This window comes from Doryrhamphus excisus, chromosome 23 (genome assembly GCF_030265055.1).
Source record: "Doryrhamphus excisus isolate RoL2022-K1 chromosome 23, RoL_Dexc_1.0, whole genome shotgun sequence".
Classification (NCBI taxonomy): Eukaryota; Metazoa; Chordata; class Actinopteri; order Syngnathiformes; family Syngnathidae; genus Doryrhamphus; species Doryrhamphus excisus.
In genome coordinates, this window is record NC_080488.1 from 11,038,310 (window position 1) to 11,058,585 (window position 20,276).

At 41.7% G+C, this 20,276-nt stretch overlaps 1 protein-coding gene across 19 annotated transcripts in view; it reads left to right on the plus strand.

Annotated features, from left to right (window-relative positions):
• Window positions 1-20,276, plus strand: part of tenm2a (teneurin transmembrane protein 2a) — a 181,686-nt gene that overhangs the window by 140,277 nt on the left and 21,133 nt on the right. For 12 of the 19 annotated variants that reach the window (XM_058063580.1, XM_058063578.1, XM_058063577.1 and 9 more), the window contains 10 exons: window positions 5,768-5,890; window positions 7,107-7,333; window positions 7,859-8,054; window positions 9,840-9,941; window positions 10,333-10,527; window positions 12,080-12,280; window positions 14,174-14,359; window positions 15,154-15,180; window positions 19,308-19,454; window positions 19,693-19,903. In XM_058063580.1, the coding sequence (XP_057919563.1) occupies window positions 5,768-5,890; window positions 7,107-7,333; window positions 7,859-8,054; window positions 9,840-9,941; window positions 10,333-10,527; window positions 12,080-12,280; window positions 14,174-14,359; window positions 15,154-15,180; window positions 19,308-19,454; window positions 19,693-19,903 (1,615 nt within the window). The remainder of the gene's footprint in view (window positions 1-5,767; window positions 5,891-7,106; window positions 7,334-7,858; window positions 8,055-9,839; window positions 9,942-10,332; window positions 10,528-12,079; window positions 12,281-14,173; window positions 14,360-15,153; window positions 15,181-19,307; window positions 19,455-19,692; window positions 19,904-20,276) is intronic. The other 7 variants (XM_058063582.1, XM_058063592.1, XM_058063588.1 and 4 more) reach the window with 3 other exon arrangements.

The window sequence follows — 20,276 nt, forward strand, 5'->3', positions numbered from 1 at the left end:
CACAACATGTTCTCCCGTCCTCCATCCTCCATTCCCCCTCACTCATTCTCCTTCGTTCTCTGATCTGTGATAAGATAGTATAGTTCCTCATATCCTGTTTCTAATACAGATCGATGAGAGGGAAAGGGCCGGTAGGATGGATGAGACACGGCAGAATGGGTTGATTTGGAACAGAGAACGTGGAGGGTGGGCGAGGCAGAGGGAGGGTGCGGAGGATAAGGTAGAGATATCAGAGAAGGAAATGAGGATTCAGAAAAGAGGACATCACTCAGATTCACATCTCTTTTCATTTAGCCCATCGTGCACACAAACACGATGTGCGCGCAAGGCCACATTTGTATGGAGCTGTCTCAATATGCTCAGAAGCCACTTCTGTTGCCAGATAGAGTTTTAGCGTGTGCAGGTGGCGTAGCGGTGATGGGCAACTCGCATAACCTTTTTGTGTTGCAGTCAGTTTCAGATGGGTTGCATCAGCTGGGTGAGAAGGTCCCGTCGGGGTTGCCTTTTGTGTGTGTGTGTGTGTATGTGTGTGTGTGTGTATGTACGCACAAGTGCACAGTGCTGTCGTTAATGGCAATTTTAAGCATGCATGTGCAAATGATACACCATCAGAGGCAGATAAATTACCCTTCTTAGCTCATTTGACACCCCCAGGACAACAGTCAAATGCACTTTATCTAGACAAATGATCTCAGGAAAAAACTTTGAAAGAAAGAAGCCGCTTTAATGTGCAAGTGAGTGTTGGATTTTGAATATTTAAAATCCCATGAAAATAGTCAAACTCTGTGTACGTCGTCAGGAAGGAATGGAAGGAAACGGTTGTATTTCTCTGTGTGTTTGTTTTGCGTTACCTGAATGAACAACGGCCACAAAATAGGTACAGCACCTTTGCAGATTATCAATACAAGATTTACTGTCATGAAGCTAATGCTATAGTGTTATATTTAACCCTTTCAGAGAGGTATCAATTTAACTGTACAGTAAATCTCCCAATTATCACGGTCAATTGGTTCGAGATCTGACTGTGATAAGTGAATTTCCACAAAGTAGGATTATTTATTTGTAAACATATTGATGACTTCCTAAATACACATTTTAACACTATAAATACAAATGTCAATCTGTCAAACGATAGCTTATCTCGTTTCATGTCTCCACAATCGAGTAATGTAAAGATTTAGGGCTGATTCTTATCGATACTGGAGGCTGCTACCGGCGCTTGTCAAAAAGGAAATCCAATTGCATTAGTGTATCGTTCACAACCCTAATTATTAGAGTCCTTTAGACATGAAATAACACCTCATCAGCTTTGCACTCAAATTAGCCAATTTAGTCGATATAATCTGATAAAATAGGTCAATTAAAACATAACTAAAGCTTGTGCTTGTGTGTGTTGCAATACATTTTATTTTTATACAGAAAATGCTGCAACACCACATCATACTTCAACCACGATAATAAATAAATTCAATGATTAAATTCAATTGAATTGATACCTCTTTGAAAATGCCAATCAAAACTCAGCATTATTATGTTTGCAATAGATCAGAGTTTTTGTAGTGGTAAAAAAAAAAAAAGAAAGCCAAAGACTTCCTAAACTAATTAACAGCCGGTCTGAGAATAGGGGGTTGGTCTCAGCAACAATTACCAGCCTAATTGAGGTCAGAGTTGTTCATTTAGTGGCGAATTAGAACAGTTAATATGCATTTATTGGGATGGCCATGGGAGATGGGAGACCAGTAAGCTTCCTTTGTGTGTACAAAGGAAGCATCTATGATTTTGCTGTAGCTAAAATCTCCTTGTGATCCTCCATGTGCTTCTTCTTGTAGAGTGAAAACAGAAAAGAAACTAATTCATGGAGAGCATTTATTGTCAGGGTAGTGCTAGAGGCGAGCAGGCTAGAGAAGTCGCATGTACATAATCCACAATGCTTACTGCAAGAGGCCAGATTGACTGTCAAAGCTACACACTAGACAGCTATGGTGTGTTCAAGGACCACTGAGTGTGAAATCTCAGTGCTTGACGTAAAACATATGTGAGCATAATTGTTGTAACCGGCTCCAACAAGGCGGTGACTTGCTGATATGGGCGTGTCCGGGTACTGTCACAGCAGAGTGGGCATGCCCATAGGGGGGCAGTGGATGAAATAAATTCAAACAGACTGTTTCGGAAATCCAAGGAAATACAGGTGGAGTAGGTGTAGATTCTGAAAGATCTAGAAAACTTTCTCAACTAGTTATTGTGTGGAGCTGCTCTATAGGAGTCCACAACTCAATTCAAAGGGCTATAAATTAGCACGATAAGTCCCCTTTAAGGCCTGCAATTGGTTGGTGACCAGTCCAGTGTGTAACCCGCCTCTCGGCCAAAGTCAGCTGCAGTAGGCTCCAGCATACCACGAGCCTAGTGAGGATAAGCGGCATAGACGATGGATGGATGGGTGAATGATTTAATTTCATGATTTAAAGGCGTTCAACTGTATATTGTGATTTAAACCAATCAATAGAAACCTTCAGCTTTTCAGCTCAGCATCCCACAGCAATCACACAATTGCCGCAGGAATCACAATTCCTTTGTCAGGGATAGTGCCGTTCCTGCCATAAAACATGCTTTTGCATTAGTCACGATAAGGCTGACTTGAGAGACGTAAGAAGCGAGAGAGAAAATGGTGATTTGGAACATATTTCAGAGAACAGACTGATGATGATGAGACAATATTTCCCGGCATCGGGACACTCGAGTGCATAGTCTGACACAAAGTCACCTTCTTCTATCTCTTCCACTCTATTTTCTCTTAATGCAGACATCCATTAACATCCTTTTACTCGAGACATATAAATACTTCCTAAACACACAATGCCTACACAGAAGCATTGTATTTCTGTCTGATCACCCATATTGTGAACCACTTACTGTCAGACAATGAATCATGACCATTTTCTTAGCTCACCAGTCAATGAACACAGAGCCATTTGTCCCTTAAATCTTCGTTCCCTGCTTCTCCCTTTTCCTCTTTGCATCTGCATGGCCCTTATTCATCTGCTCTCTTTCCTGCAACATCATCTGCAGCCTGTTTTCCTGCTTTTTCTCATCCTCGGGGGATTTGTACATTAATATTCTCTTAGTTGTTGCTGTCCTCCCATATTCTCTCTGTTCCTTGTTTCTGCACTTCTGCTCACTGCAGACGTTTGGAAAACGCAGCGTTCTTTCGTCTCGACACTCCTGACTGTCGGCCCCCTCTGAGCTTAGCGGGCACCCCCCTCCTTTTCATCCGCCCTCCTCGTCCCACTGTCCAACGGTCCTCACTCCTCCTTTTTGTCACAGGGTCACGTGTGCTACTTCTTCAGATGCTGTCGTTTGCAGATGATACTGGCAAGCACTTTGCCTCTCTGAATTATGCATTGAGATTACATAAAAACCACATGAAGCATCTGATCTATTTTTAATCCAACTCGTTTGCTTGTTAAACCTGCATCTCTGTGATCTCGTGTGAGAGTGTGTGTGTGTGTGTGTGTGTGTGTGTGTGTGTGTGTGTGTGTGTGTGTGCGGGTGCACACACACGTGTGACGAAATGTACATGAAGGGAAGCTCGAGATAAAAGAAAAAAAAAACACCACAGCCAAAATTAGAATGTACTTTTCCTTATCTTGTCACTTGAATTCAATTCAATTTAGTTTTCATGTCATGCACTGTAGCATTTTAAGACGCCGCCATTGTAGCTTCAAAATAGTAATTACAACCATTATGTGGCAAACAGAAAATGGTTAAAATTATGGCAACAAAGCTAAATACATCAGTTTCATTTAATCACACCCTGTGAAAAAGGCATTGTGCTCGCAAGAAAGCATAATACGTGTTTGTCTCTATATTTGTCTTTATATCTCATCTCTGTATTCTGTAAAGAAACCTGTTGCTTTGTATCATCACCAAAGAAAAAGAGTGCCATCTATGGGTCTCCCGAGAGAGCAAAATGTCACTCAAGAAGCTGATGAACAGCTGAGTGCATGGTAGTTGGATATGTTCTTGGGGATGACCTAGATTGAGCGCGCCATCACAATAGCCTTAGTGTTACGTACTGTCTGTGACTCATTCAATAGGTAATCTTTCCATCGACTTCTCCCTCATGATACCATCTCTCTGCGCGTGCGACTGTATGTGTGCAGGGATGCATGACCGCATTATCCACGAGGGGAGGACAGGCAAAAGATAAGAAGGAAAAAGGGGAGAATTAAAATGGAAACGAGGAAGACAAATGAAGGTCAACATGAGAGACGAGGGGCGAGAGGTGGCTGCGCGAGACAAGGAAGGACAGTGTCAACCCCCCCAACGTCTCCCCAGTCACACTTCCTCTTCTTCACACCACTTCCCCCATGAAGAATAAAAAAAGAGCTGACAGTGGTGGCGCCCGGGCAGTAGCCCAGGTGTCAGCACCTTCATTTGCCCGTAAGCAAGAAAGGGAGAGAGGACTGAATAATAAAGAAGACACAAAAAACAGACAAGTAGCGATGAGACGTCTGGAGTGAGAACGAGTGTGGCCCGGCAGCGAATCCTGAAGCTACATCCGCTTTTTCAGCAACGTTTACACTCCTCCACGTGTGTGCAAAGTCTTGACAAGTGGAGAAAGATTTTGACAAGAGGGAAATTGATTCCTGAGTTTCCGATGCAGGTGTTACAGACTCCCATTGCTGGGAGGCGCCCAAGGCTGATAGTCATTCATTCATAACACTTGTATTATGCATCATATCATGTATACTCATGTATCCAAGCCATGTGCTGCATGTTGACATACTGTACTGCAAGTGAATAATTCATTTTAAGTGACATTATGTGAAGTACTTACTACACCAGACAAAACAACTCATTTTCTTTCAGCAAAAAGATTATTCAAAATGTAGATTTATACTAAATACAAGAATTTTTTAAAAGTAATTAAAAAAAAGACATTTGCTGTTTGTTATTACTGTCACTTTCATAGGAGCAGAATTTATAACGTGCTCAAGGATACTGTAGTGACCTTGCTCGACCTCTAGTATTAGATCAATTACCAAGTCTACCTAATGTCATGGCTACACTACGGTAATTAATTATTATTTGACAAAATGCTATTTGGGAAATGTGTGTAGTAATGACTTACGTTTTGAAGGAATCTCTTGAAATTGAGATGTTTCATCTCGGGGACTTTATTCCTCTCATGATGTTCTGAGTAGGAAGATGAAGTAAGGAGTAGAGAACATGAGGCACAAACACAGTCCTGCTCCAGCAGCAGACAATAATAGAACTTTGGAGGAAAAGAGGAGGACAAGGGAAGGAGAGTCAAAGAGTGATCTCTTCAGAGAGCAATCTGTCACCTGCTGTCTGCGAGGTAGTGTAAAGGCCCCCAAATAAAAGCAGGAGACGCTGTCAGCTTGAAAGACGATTGCAAGGAGTTGAGGTATAGAGGAAGAAAAGTGAAAAAAAGATGACTTTTTTATAGTTTTGCTGTCTGTTTTATAAGACTTTCCTCAGTTCTATGCTCCAAAATATCCTCCACTGAATTAACTGTTTTTTTTTAATTGAAATGCAGTGACACAGAATAAAAACAGCTTCTTTAAAAGCTGCCTTAGCAGTTGTGTAAATGACAGACGGTCAGCCCCGTGTACTTCTATTGCGTGATGAGCTTTCAAGTGTGACTGCTATCATGCCAAACGTTATCGACACTGTATTGTTCGTGTCATATGTCCTCACACTCCCTCCCACTCTCGTCCCTCATCTTGCTCTCCCTTGTGTGCAGCGATCAACTTGCTGGGTTTGACATGGCAGCTGAAGCCGTCCGATGGCCCCGTGTTAAACAACGGACTGGGGGCCGGCTTGCCTGTCAACAGCGATGTGGCCACGCTGCCTTCTGGAGGCAGAGGTATGAACTACAACACACACTCCGTCAGATGCAGTAGCAACCTTGGCTGGAAAAACATAACAAAAGGCATTAAACCTTTGGTGTCAGTTTGAAAAAATAATACTGTATGTTTTGTTGCTGTGGTGATTGGATTCTGTGTTGTTGAGACATATTATTATATTATTGCACTGGGTCACATGGTTCACAGGTGTATTAATGTACAGTTGAAATTGGTATTTAATGTTTTTGACCTCCACTACAACAGCAGTCAGTAGAAGGGAATGCCAATGTTTAACAGTCAGCAAAAGTGCAGTATTGTATTCAGTCTGCAATGAGCAACATGTTCATGAATGGGGCAATAGACTGGTCTCAGTGGGAAATATAGGGACAACTTATGCACACAATCCTGGTGGAACCTTGTCACTGAAGCACAACAAAAGTCAACAACAATCAAAACGCAACACAAATCATAATAAGCAAAGGCTTCCACCATGACTCAAATGGAAAAAGCACGGCTATCATCATGAACATATACGTGTATTGCTTTTACAAACCAAAGTAAAGTATACCTCTCTCGTCCTTGAGGCTTTTATACAGTTTTCTGTTGTATAACACATCTTTGCGCCCAAATGGGCTCACACCAACTAAGAGACGCCTATAAATTATGACACCGTATGAGCTGTGCTATCACGATGAGCTTTTTAACCACTCTGCTGAGTTATGGCGAGCGAGAGTAGGTTTATTATCTCACGTCAGCAGCCAAATAAAACATCAGCGCCTTACCCATCAGCCCCACTGCATTGTATCTCACCCTTTTAAGGACCCCCATGTGGTTTTCTTGTTTCACTTACTCAAGCAGCTGGACCACTTGTTCCCAGACGTCTAAGTCGAATGCAGGTTTTGTTCTTCTCCGTCTTCTTTTTGCACACGCACACAATATTTTCCTGTTCCTCCAAACTCACCGCTGTAAGATGGTGACCTGATTGCAGTTTGCTGCGGGTTTCTTTTTGTCTGGTGTCTGTCCTCGCAGTCTTGTATTTAAACCCAGATAGCAGCGGTTTTAATTCAAAGGTACCAGTGTCACATTTATTCCTGCATAAACAATTATTAGAGAGCTAATGGTGCTCATCCTCTACTATTCACTGGCCATAAATTCCATCAGAAGATTATTTGCTGTATTTTGTGATGATTAACTATTGATTCTGACAATCAATGCTTATAATCACAGATTATGCAGTTTCTTTCCCCCTTTCACCAGGACCCTGGGCAGGACGGAACAGCAGCGTAGACACAGGCAGCATTGACGTGGGGAGGCGAGTGACCCAGGAAGTCCCACCAGGAGTGTTTTGGAGGTCCCTTCTTTACCTCAGCCAAGCCCAGTTTCTCAAGTTCAACATCTCCTTGGGCAAGGATGCCTTGTTCGGAGTGTACATCCGCAAGGGCTTGCCTCCCTCGCATGCACAGGTACGCAGTGGCAGTGGTCCATGACAATCCGTCAGCATCTTGGTCATGATGTTCTAATCCCAGAAATAGCATTTCATTAATCACAATGTCTGTTTTGATCTGCTAAATTAGTCCTGCGCATGCAAAATCCATTAAAATACTTGCTTATGTCGTGGGACATTTTGTAATTCATTTGTGACTCATTGCTCCAAAAAACAAATTGAATCCATGATTTACATTTAATTAAATCTCACAGTAATGTGACTTTTATGGCCTCCTATTAGCTTGAAAATACGCAATTAACAACCAAGTTGATTTGTAGATAACCGTCTCACTTCCTGAACTAACTAAAGCCTTTTGAAACCATAAATCTGTGCCCACTAGGCTCCACAGTAAAGCACTCTTCTGTATTTACTGCATCTGACTGTAGACTCAGTACTTGGATCTCTTGGTGGCTTGCTGTCGTCGTCCCTGACACTTTTCAGCCACTTACTTTTACTTCTATCTACGTATATAAAGAACTCTCTTTCCCATGTTCTCCTGCAGTATGACTACATGGAGCGCTTGGATGGGAAGGAGAAATGGAGTGTGGTCGAATCTCCCAGAGAGAGGAGGAGCATCCAAACCGTGGTCCTCAATGAAGCAGTTTTTGTCCAGTACCTGGACGCCGGAGCCTGGCACCTGGCTTTCTACAATGATGGTCGCGAAAGGGAAACGGTTTCCTTTAGTACAAACATTATGGGTGAGTGTCAGCATGTGTGCCTGCCTTGCTCATGGGGCAACCCAAAATAACACAAGTACCACATGTGAAATACATCATCAACATGCTTGTGGAAATCAAAATATGAAAATACATGCCAAACAATGTTTATAACCCAGAAGGCATGCTGTGTAACTTTCTGTTGGTGAAGTGTGCATGTGTACCCAGCATGCCTTGTGGGAATAAATATAAAGTTAGGCATCTTTTTGGGTGTCTCAATGTAACCCTTATAATGTCTCATTTTCTCTAGTTCTCTCAGCAGCCACTAATGCACTATAGATATCACTATATGAGAGCTGCAGAAGTTAAATTTAATATTTCTGACTGTGTGAATCAAATATTTGCATTAGTACCTTTATAAAAGCCCTTTTTTTTAATATATTCCACTGCATTTCTATTTCCACTAGCAACACGGCAATAGTCATACAGTCAAAAGGGCACCGCTTTGTTACTTTAAACATTCATCAACGAACCCCTCGGAGTAATAAAACCACAGAACCCGTGTTTGTAAAAATTGAATACTACAAACCAAGTTAATTGTTTTCGGGACCTGAAAAGCCTCCATTAAACTCAAGTGTGTTCATGGCACGAGTATGAGAACATGACGGAATGAGTCAAGCCGAGGGAGAGAGTATTGTTGAGGACGAGAGCCCGAGGTGGCGAGGTGACACCGTGTAGTGAGTAAAGAGGGGGAGCTTGTGGAAAAAGACATAATGGTGGGGGCAGAGCCAGAATGGACTGAAGTGGCAGGAATGATGTGAGGAGGAGTGCAAGAGAGGTGGCATTAGGATAAGAGGCCGACGAGGGCTGGAGATTTGGAGGAGTGAGGGCATAGAAGAGACAAGAGAGGGGATTTAGGAGAGTTTTGCCTTGTGTTGTCAGAGTGGCATCAGCCAAAAGCAAAATGGGAAACTATTAGAAAACTTTCCACCAAAACTCTCTTGGGTTTCCTGGCACCAAAATGTGTGGGAAGAATCAAGTTGAAAATGGGTTTTGCAGGAGTTACATTCCGGGACCCATCAGTGTATGGTGAAAAAAAACACCAGTAATTGATGCGCCCATAAACATGTATATTAACTGACTGTTTTAATAACTGAATTAGATTCAGCTGCAGAACCATAAATCTAACTTGGATATTTGAGTATTTAATACCAAAGACATATTTCATATTTTTATGTTTTTTTATGCTTGAGAGGCAAAACACTAATCAAAGTCATTTTTGCAGCAGTTTTAAGCCATAAAGACGGCCACAAGGTGTCAGAAGTGCATTTAATAAGAGCTCGGCATGGATCATTTTCCTGTAAAAATTCGCTTGACATCAAGGAGGAAGTGGAAGAGCATGGACGAGTGTAGCATGCACATAACACACACAATTTTGTTGCAACTGTGAAAATTGCAAATGGTTGGTGGTGTTAAATTTGTAAATAAATTGTTATTTTTATGTAAAACAACCCTTTTTGTATGTGGTATAGTTGTTAATGTTACTTTACTAATGTTACTTTACTAATACTGTCTTCTGAGAAATAGAGTATGGGTTATGGCTGCCTACTTCATGAATAAATACATTCTCTCCACACTGAAAAAGGCAGCGGAAAGGAAAGAATGCATTTCCTTTTGATGTTTGTGAGACTGTGAGACTCTGAGCTCCTTTGCTCAACCTATAGTATCTCAAAGAGTGAATAGTGCCGATGGTTTAATCGAAGCTTTGAGGCTTTCTCACCCTCTCTTCTTTCTCTCCCTCCCTGTCACACTTTATCTTTCTCACAGATTCAGTGCAGGAGTGCCCGCGCAATTGCCATGGTAACGGAGAGTGCAATTCTGGCGTGTGCCATTGCTTCCCAGGATTCCATGGCATGGACTGCTCCAAAGGTATTCGCTGCTTTCAATGGTGTTACCCCCGTCACAAGAGTGTTGCTCTCTAATGAGAGAAAAACACGAAGGAAGGCGGTTTGGGAAGATTAAGAGCTGAAAAAATGGCGTGTTGAGTTGTGACATGATGACTGATGATGAATGGCAGCTCCTCAAGCTAATATCTCTCTCGCTCGATGCTCACCTGGGATAGACAGCTTTGATGAATAGTTTAGTTACTTTTCCCTGTAATTACTCTTCATGACAGCGCTGCTCTCCACAACCTTAACCACTATATTTACCATCCGTCCACTAAAGCGAAAGTAGGGTAAAGGCAGTGTGTGTCGGTGAGAAAAATCCATGTAAAAGATGTTAATTGTTTTTTTTTTTGTTTGTTTGTTTGTTTTGCCAGCGGCATGCCCAGTGCTGTGCAGCGGCAACGGCCAGTACGACAAGGGCTCCTGTGTGTGTTACAGCGGTTGGAAAGGACCCGAGTGTGATGTCCCTGTCACACAGTGCATTGACCCTCTTTGCAGCGGCCACGGCACCTGCACCAATGGCAACTGTGTGTGCTCCATCGGCTACAAAGGACAGAACTGTGCAGAAGGTGAGCAGGGGTCGATTTAAGGATGTTGGAATCCTCGGGAAGGTAGCAGTAAAGCCAGACAGTCTTGGCAGAATTTTGCAACACCTCACCAAAATATAGCAGATATGCCATGCTGATAGTACTGAATTGTTGCCAAAAAGTGGAACCTGTTGTGTTGGATGGAAAGGAAATAAGCAGGGGAAAGGAGGAAATTTTTGGCAGCATCTGCTAACCTGCAGACTTGTAGCACTACGTCGGCCTCTTTACCAGTTTAACAAAACCGATTAAAGCCATACACAAACCGGCATGCACTCCCCAATCTTCAACCACCATTAATGATACCTTACAAAATTCCTGTGAAAAAAAAGGTAAACTAAAAATGTGTATTCCCTGCCATAGCATCTCAATATATGGTGATTATTTTCCTGGAAACACGGATGTTTGTTGCCAAAAGAGCACATCGTACATTCACTGACACACTCCTCCAAGCTCCTGTGACAGCTCATCATAGCACAGTCTCACTCTGAGCGAGCGTCCTTTCCCACCATATATACACCGAGCTGACAAATGGTTACACAGCCAAACACATCACAGATTTTATTAAGGGATTAAATTGCATCTATTGATCTCTGTTAAGAAGTACCTGCCTACCACACTCCTGGTCATCAGAAAGATAGAAGAGCAAGAGGTGGAAAATGGTACAAATGATGGAAGCAGCAGTATGAGGTCAATATGAGGTAAAACTGTAAAAGGAAAGAAAGGAAAGTGTGTACCAGTGGTGAAGATGAGGAAGAGTAGAGTGACAGGCCAAACAGGTCACAGCCTTAGGGCCATAGAGCAATGTCAGCGTTCACTCCTGCTTTGCTTCTCCCCTCTAATCAATCTTTTCTGCTCTGGTCTCATATATGATATTCATCCCAGCAGACTCCCTCAAACAATTTACCTGGAGTGCCACTGACATGAAAATCAATAGCTGTGATTCGCCTTTTCTGCCTGGCAAACACAAATGGAGGGCGGAGGTTGCGATGTGTGAGCATGTGTGCAAAAGGGAGGGGGGGTGGTCAATAATGGCTGAGGAGGGGAAAGAGGACAAGGAGAGGCTGAGCGAGCAGGACACGGGATGGGTGGGGTAGATGCGGAGGGTGGAGGTCTTTGCCCGAGAGGAGGTAATTTGTCAAATTGTTTTTTTTTTTCTCGAGCTGGCTGTCAGCTTGGCAGACTGACATTGTCAGATTCTCTTGTGTGTACAGCACATAAGCACATACACACAAATGCACAGGGAAGCCTCCACGCAGAATTCTAATTTGTTGTGTGGCTGGTTGGTCTTTCATAGTGGTACACAATTAAAAGATGCCGCTCGCCATTATTGTGCACTTTAGTTGCCTTGTGTTTGCTAATGTCTTTTATGCCATTATCTTTTGGTGTACACAAAGAATGAAAACATGCCTTCTGTCAGTTCTCTTCCTTTAAACACCTACTCATAACATTTCTTTGTCTTCAAGCGTAAGCTGTGATGTGACATTTTCTCATTTGTGTTGGCTTTATTGATTTGGTTTCTGTGCCTTTAATGCAGTGGATTGCCTGGACCCAACATGTTCCAACAATGGCATTTGTGTGAACGGGGAGTGCCACTGTAAGCCGGGATGGGGAGGGCTCCACTGTGAGCTGCCCAGAGCTCAATGTCCAGACCAGTGCCACGGTCACGGCGCTTTCATTCCAGATACTGGATTGTGCAGCTGTGACCCCAACTGGATGGGCCCTGACTGCTCTATGGGTAAGTACAAGCAAAGAACGGATGCTTGTTCAGAAATCAGATATGAAAAGCAGCATAAACTGCAATTATGTATTCTGTGTATGTGTGTGTGTGTAATTCACAAACTCACCACATCACAAAATATGGGAGTTACCACTGTGGGGGGGTTTATCTGCTTTTGTTATTACCTAATTCCCAAAGGTCAGATGAGAACCAAATCATACATAAACAAAAAATATTTTTCTCTTAAGAGAAAAAATAAATCCAATGAATCCATTACAGACACCCCCAAATATTAAAAAAATATATTTTTACAGATACAATATCTGCATACAGAAAATGTAAACAAATATTCTTGTTGGCAAAGAATAAAGAAAGTTCATTGACCAATGGCTTCCATGGCTTCCATGGCTTTTTGGGATGTTGCCAGGCCATGGAGGAGCATGACCAAGCTCTGCCTTCATGGTTCTGTCATTGGTCAGCGGTTGGGTTGCAGTGTGGAGGGGTTCATACAGCTTTCAGTCCGGCATTGCACAGCATCACTTCTGCACAATCGGAGGTGGAACTCAACTGCTCACTTGTGCAGTAGCTCCTTCACTTTTGTCAACCACAATAAATGTATGACACAAGAAGCACTTCCCGTTGCTTTGTCAACAAAGATTTCTGCTACATGAGGTGTGTTATGAAGCGCAGTTGGTTGCCAAAATACTATTCTTAATGAAGTGAGACAACTACTTAACCTTTTATATTCCAAAACAGTGTCACTGACTTTCATTTCTGCTGCTAACTTGACCAATTAGTAACATACTGAAATAGGATATGTGCACACGGACACTGTTACGATAAATGCATCTAGATGAGAAAAAGAAGTACCTACTGCATACACATCAGGCACTGTTTACATTCAATAACTCAATAAAAATACTACTATTCTTCCCAGCAGGGCATCGGCATTCATTATGAGTGCAGCAATGCTTGACTTTAATAAAAACAACATACTTCCCCTCAGCAGCATCCCTCAGTAAATGTGTATCAAAACATCTGTGCATACTGCATCCCCGACTCCACGGGGGTCTCAGACACATAATCAACGTTGTCACATCTCTCCACACGCCTCTGCCTCCAAATAGCCACTTTAATGGAGGCACCGGGATTATGTATATATCCATTTGTCTACACAATCACTCATTTTAATTGAATCAGAATTACTCTCTATCTTATATGTTATTAACCACCTTTCTAATCTGGATTAGACAATAGTATTGTAGTATATAATCCAAGTATTTGTAAATATTTCGTAAATTGTTAGTGATTACGAGTCACAAATTACTTTAAAAAAAGTAATTAGTTATACATAGATACTAGTTGCTTTCCCGAAAACATAATTGAATATTAACTAAATTAAAGTCATTCCTGTGTAGTACATTTTATTGAACTGTTAATGTATGTAGCTCATATTGTTGCAAGCAATATCACAAGTGAGGTGATGGCATTGAGTCGTTTTAGCACAACCACCAAAATAAATGAATCTGGAAGATCTAGGTTTGAATCTTTTGTAGTTTGCATGATTTCCTTGTGTGTGTTTTCTCCAGGTTTTCCGGTTTCCTTCCACATTCCAAAAACAAACATTTATGTTATTGGGTTAGGTTAATTGGTGAATCTAAATTGCATGTGAGTGTGAATGTTTGTTAGTCTATATGTGTCCATGGTATACCCTGCCTCTCGGCCAAAATTCAGCTGGGATAGGCTCCAACATACTCTTGCAACCCTAGTGAGGATAAGCAACGTAGTAGATGGTTGCATGTTGTTTATTTTGGTTGTTTCATACTGAGAAGTGTTTGTAATACTTTGTTTTTTGGGGGCTACTGAGAGCATCAAATGCCAGAAACAATATCTATCTCCCTCTTCCTGCAGAGGTGTGTTCTGTGGACTGCGGGACGCATGGAGTGTGTATGGGTGGAGCTTGTCGCTGCGAGGAGGGCTGGACCGGAGCAGGCTGTGACCAGCGTGTGTGCAACCCGCTCTGCATCAAACATGGAACCTGCAAGGATGGCAAGTGTCAGTGTCACCAGGGTTGGAATGGAGAGCACTGCACTATCGGTGAGAGCACTTCACGGTTTCTCGGCGTGCGTGCGTGCGTGTGTGCGTGTGCATGTGTATGTGGGGGTGTGCACTGAAACAGCAGCACCCAGTCAGTCCATTCCAACTCCCAACTTTGTGTAACAAATTTGGCTAAAAGAAGTTTAGGAAGCTCAAGAAGGGTGCTGATGTAAAATGTGGGGTGGTTCACAAAGCAGAAGGATGTAGCTGTTTTATAACCACCAACCCCGGGAGGCCTTTCAAACTCCAGGGACGTTTGATAAAAGGTGAAACTTTTCACCTCACCGGTTTCTGTGTGTGTGCGTGTGTGTGTGTGTGTTTTCCCATGTCGATCTATCACTGTCTCATACCGACATCACTGTCACTTTGGATGGATGAGTGTCAGATTTTCTGGATTCACCCACAGCGCTTTTAGTCACAATGTCTCATTTTCCTGTCACCGCAAGTACTGTGATTGCAATCTGATACACACACATAAACCCAACACTTATATCGGCTCACACACAACCCACTCTGACACATACATAAGCACAGGGGAATTGCAGTTTATGATCTCCCCATTTCCCCCCATCAGAAAGTAGGGCAGCTTTGACTGCGCCATCAGCCCGAGATGAAAGAATTGTCAGGCCTCCGCCTGGCGTGATGCAAACTTCACCAGCAGCAGACACTCTCAGCTTATCTCAGCTTGCCTGTTGTTCATTTCAGCTCTGCATGATGTTGCTTGCATTTATTTATTTATTTGATTTCCAATTCTCCCCATCTCTTACCTTTTTGCACGTTTTCTCCCACTGCAGACCATGGGAGCATGGTTGACAAAGCAGGTACCGTATTTTGACTCTGGTGTTTTCTTCATTAGCCTGTGATGGTAGTAGCCAGCTGCTGCATTTGTGGGTTCTTGGCCCGGCTTGGCTCTGTAGACTCTGTTGTGCTATCTGTATGTAGATTAGGACGCAAACCTCAATGATAACTCCCTACATGTAGTGCATTGCCTTTTTTCAGTGCACTACATCAGGAGTCAGGTGTCATTGAGTCCTGATGTGGGGATCAGTAGATCCGAGTGTGGTATCGGCCGTGTGGAGGCGCTGTGCTGTGAAAGTATGTGCATGCATGTGAGCGTGTTCTTCATTTAACACACAAACACACGTATCTGTAATACCTAGCTGTGGTATTCTAGTCTTGTAATACTTGAAGTCTTGCTGTTTCACAGAAGAAGAAAATTATTTTGAAAGTCGTAATAACTTTTGAGGTAATTGGAACTTTTCATAGGTTTCTGATGCAAAAATTAAAGAGCTGTGAATGTGCGTGTGCCTTTGTGTTTGGATATTTGTGGCACCTTTCATGGCCATGGTAGAGTGGTTAACACGTGTTTTTTTTATAAGCAACAAAGTGGGTGTGTATGACGCGTTCTCCGAACATGCAGAGATCTATACAAGAATCTTCTCTTCTATGTATACTTGTTAGTCATAGGTGAAATGGAATGGTTTTAGTTACATGACGAAGGTACAGTATCGTGATGATAACATACATTATTATTAGGTATTGGCTTACATTTGACCTTCTCTTGATTGATGATTTAATCCTCGAAGAAGGACACAAAAGTGGTTCTATTGGGTGGACTCTGCTGTTGCATCCTGTAAATTGATTATTGGAAAATGTGCACATAATTTCTGCCCCACAGATAATACCGATCAAGTACAGGTTTTAATAATAATATATAGTGAACTTTCATGTCTTCCACCATCACACACGTTAATTCGCCTTTTGTTTCTAACAACCATCAACTGTAAAGCAAGAAGCTATAGGCTATAGTTGTGGAGCAAATTGCTCTGAATAAAAAGTTATGAAGTGAATCATGTATTGATAAGTAAAAATAAGATAGTGTCCAAATCATCATGATTGTTATCACTATCACTATTGTTATCTTTGGTGAGTGCATGGTTTTATTTGCCAATTTAAAAATTAATTCAACATTATTTAGTTCTTTTTTTACATGTTTTAATAGTGTGACGGAGATTGAACACTGTTAAAAAAAAAAGTTTTGATTGCATCTCACTTTTAAATTTTAATTTAAATTCCCTTGTTAGTCTGCAAGTTCGGAGAATGTGCCATATGTATATGAGCAAGATACCGTAGGCAGCAGCAGGCCTATTAATAAAGGTCTTTCAAAAAAAAAAAATCTAATTCATGCAGCATTTTTTCAAGTGTTTGGAAAGCTGTCACAATTCTAAAAAGAATAGCTGCAAGGCAAACGTCAGGATGACAGCCCAGCAGCTAACCCTGTGTCGGGTTTAGTGCAGATTGCGTGGCAGTACAGGTCCCTGGAGCACTGTTGAGAGGGTCCTCTCACCTTCGGCGTTTAATGGAAAAGCTCTTACGAACAGCCAGTCCAGGAAAGAAAAGTTAAGGACCTGGGTTAAAGAGGTAGCGGGAATAAAGTGAAACAAATGGAGCAAAGGGGAGACAGTTCAACAACGAGGTAAAGGAAGACATGAAATCCTATTACCAATAAAAATGAGATAAAGTGGGAATCTGCAATGATATCTGATCCACCTTTATGCAGTAATCCTGAAATTATACTTACGACCTTTAGCGTGTGACCTTTAGAAAAGGTGAGGCTGAACAAAGTGAATGGTTGAAGCGTTTCCTTTAATGTCAACTTTAACTTTCTTTTATGCACTTTGTTGTCATTCATTCTGTCTGTCTCAACGCCCCCCCTCCCATTCATTTGTCGTCCTTTGGCCATACACACACACACACACACACTGCGACCCACACAAGTGTGACTGCCAACCCATACCCCAAAGCAATTTCTTCTACTTTTTAAGGGGATTTCAGTGTCTAACTATGTTAGTGGGGAGTTAATACTTTCCGAAAATCCCACTTCATTGTAGTTAGTATGCCTGGCCAGGCCAATCAATCCCCACTATGGATTCATTGTTTCATAAGTATCACTGCTTTAAATGGAAACTATATTTAATAGGCACTCACTGCTAACTGCCTTTGTTCTTAGAGTTCAATGCAGAGGAACAATGTATTTCAGCCTGATTGTTAATACAGAGTCATGAGTGGTCCGCCGATGCAGAAAGTGGAAATAATTAAAGATCAAAAAAAAGAAAAACAACCCTTCTTTTGATTGCTCTGGCTGAGCTCAAATGTGTCATTAACCAACCTCTTCCTAGCCTGGCCGTCCTTCTATAGCATTATGTCTTGTTTAAACAGGACGAGACATCGTCTTTCTCAAAGCCCTTTGTTGACTTTTTCTCATCTGCTCGTGGTTTAGACGATGATAGAATGCCAATCTTGGAGAGATGCTTGTTAATGCAGCTGCTGCCGTCGGTTAGATTACACTATTTATATTCATAATGCATGGCTTTATTGATGCGGCGATTTGGTAGAGGGCAAAACCCTATAGTGCAATTTGAGTGAAAATATGTTCATTAATCTACAGAGCAAGACTCAGTGAAAAGCATTTCATTTTGATAATCTGTCATTGGGTTCTCACTCCATGTCGGCATACTGTTTGAGCTCATATCTACAGTGTGTTTCCAGTGTTTACCGAGGAAATGACTGTGATAAGTTTGTGACCCTTTTTGCTGCTGGAGAAAACATTGTCATTGACTGTCATGATGTCTTTCCCCTCTGCCTGAAAGATTATAATACGACTCGTTTCAGTTAGAGCTAGAAAGCTGCGTTTTTACATTAAAGTGCCTCATTATGCAAACATAACATACCTCCATTTTATTTTTTCGTCCAAATATACTTCTGGAAACACGCAATTTTTTACTTAAGACATAATGTAAATCAAGTTAATCCGCTGCTCGCTTGAACCTTATTGTAAACTTCATCAGCAGGTACAGCCATCATACTGTGCTGCAAGTTATTTCTCAACTTGTTTATCAAAGTTCTGCTACTAACAACTTTCCTCGACTTATTTTGCAGCCATAATTAAAAAAAAAAAACAAAATCACACAGAACACTCAGAAATGTGCAGTGCGCTTGAATGCCTCATCAGCACTTGCTTATTAGATGGAAGAAAGAAGACGTAGTTATTCATCGCTCTTTATATGTGTTCTGTGAACAAACTAGAAAAGCGCTTGAATGCAGACCTGCACCAAGCGCCATAATTCCCCCCATGTTGTGAAAGATACCAAAATAATAATCCAACAGAGTTTGATATGTTGTAAAACCTGTTGGAAACATGTCTTGTATTTTTTTTTCAAGTGCTCTGACCATCTCACAATGCTAAAAAATCCTCAAAGGGGACCTATTATGCTTTTCCCGCATGAGAACCAAGGTTCCACTGTATTTCATAACAAATTCATTTAACATTTTAATATGCAAGGACACATAAAATATAGTGGTGCTTGTTGATGTTGCCCCCCCCCCCCATCCCTTAGATTCCATTATTCATGGTGAGACACCCAGTATTGAATTATGCAAAGTCCTTATTGCTTGAATGTCTGATTTTCACTCAATCTTGTTAAGCTGATGATAGCTTGGGTCAAAGTGAATGTTTAGCAGACGACAACCATTTATGCATATACAGATGCGTACACATGCTCACAGTTAATTGAATACACTCCCATCTGAAAGCATTACTCTCAGGCCACCCAAATCCAATTACATGCACTAATTCATGATGTAAGTGAGGGAGAGATTGGCAGAAAGACAGCAGCTTCAGATAGGTAAATGAGCATCAAAGCTGGCCTACTGAATTCAATTGATTATTGGACATTCGATACATACACTATGGTTTTCTGCATAGGTGCAACTCATTACTTCATCATAATATAAGCATATACAGTATGTGTGTATGTCCAATGTGTGCAAGGCTGCATTATTTAGCAAGATAAACAATAATATTTTTTTTTACAAAGCATCAACTGTGCCTCTTTTCCATCATCCCACATTCCTACCCCTCTCTCATCTTCCCCCTTTCCTCACTCAGATGGCTGCCCTAACCTATGTAATGGGAATGGCCAGTGCACCATGGGCCAGCAGAGTTGGCATTGTGAATGTCAGACTGGTTGGAGGGGCCCCGGGTGCAGTGTTGCCATGGAGACCTCCTGCGCTGACAATAAGGACAATGAAGGAGGTGAACTGGGGCAAGCAGATGATGGATATTTGTAAAAGATGCAGGGATGGCTGGAGATTGGCAATTACAAAATTTGCTTGGGGAAGTAAATAATATACTAAGTAATATCATGGAAAAATTAACAAGAAGTAGAATTAAGATCTTTTACTGTCTTTTACTATTGTTTAGATATTGTTTAGATGAATTATTTGCAGTGGCAAATTCATTCATCAGTATCGTTCTTGCCTTTCTCTCTCAGACGGACTAACAGACTGCATGGACCCAGACTGCTGCATTCAAAGTCCTTGTCAGAACAGTCCGTTGTGTCGAGGCTCCAGGGACCCTCTGCAAGTCATACAACAGATCCCCTCCTCCCAGACCCGCGTGCACTCCTTCTACGACCGTGTTAAAATGCTTGTATCACGGGATGGCACCCATGTCATACCTGGGGAAAACCCATTCAACTCCAGGTAAGGCACAAGTGAAAAGCTGGACTGTCAAAACACTTAGACGTTACCCTCTAATGCTCCCTTTTTATGATGTAGATATAAATAAATAGAAGCACACACTTTTGAAAGTGTAATTTTATATTACCCATGAGGACAGTTGTTTCTGGAAAACATGTTTTGATTTGTATGCCAGTAAATAAATGTGTATGCACCTTCTTTTATGCAGGACTCAGAAGATACAGTCTATTTCATTGGTAGTTTTTGAAGTGAAACCACTACAACAAAACATATAGCAAGGGTTACTATCATACAGTTCACACTATGTGAAATGCGTTCATAATTATTTGGACACTGGGTTGCAGGGGCAGCAGACTGGATAAGATAAAACAGTTCT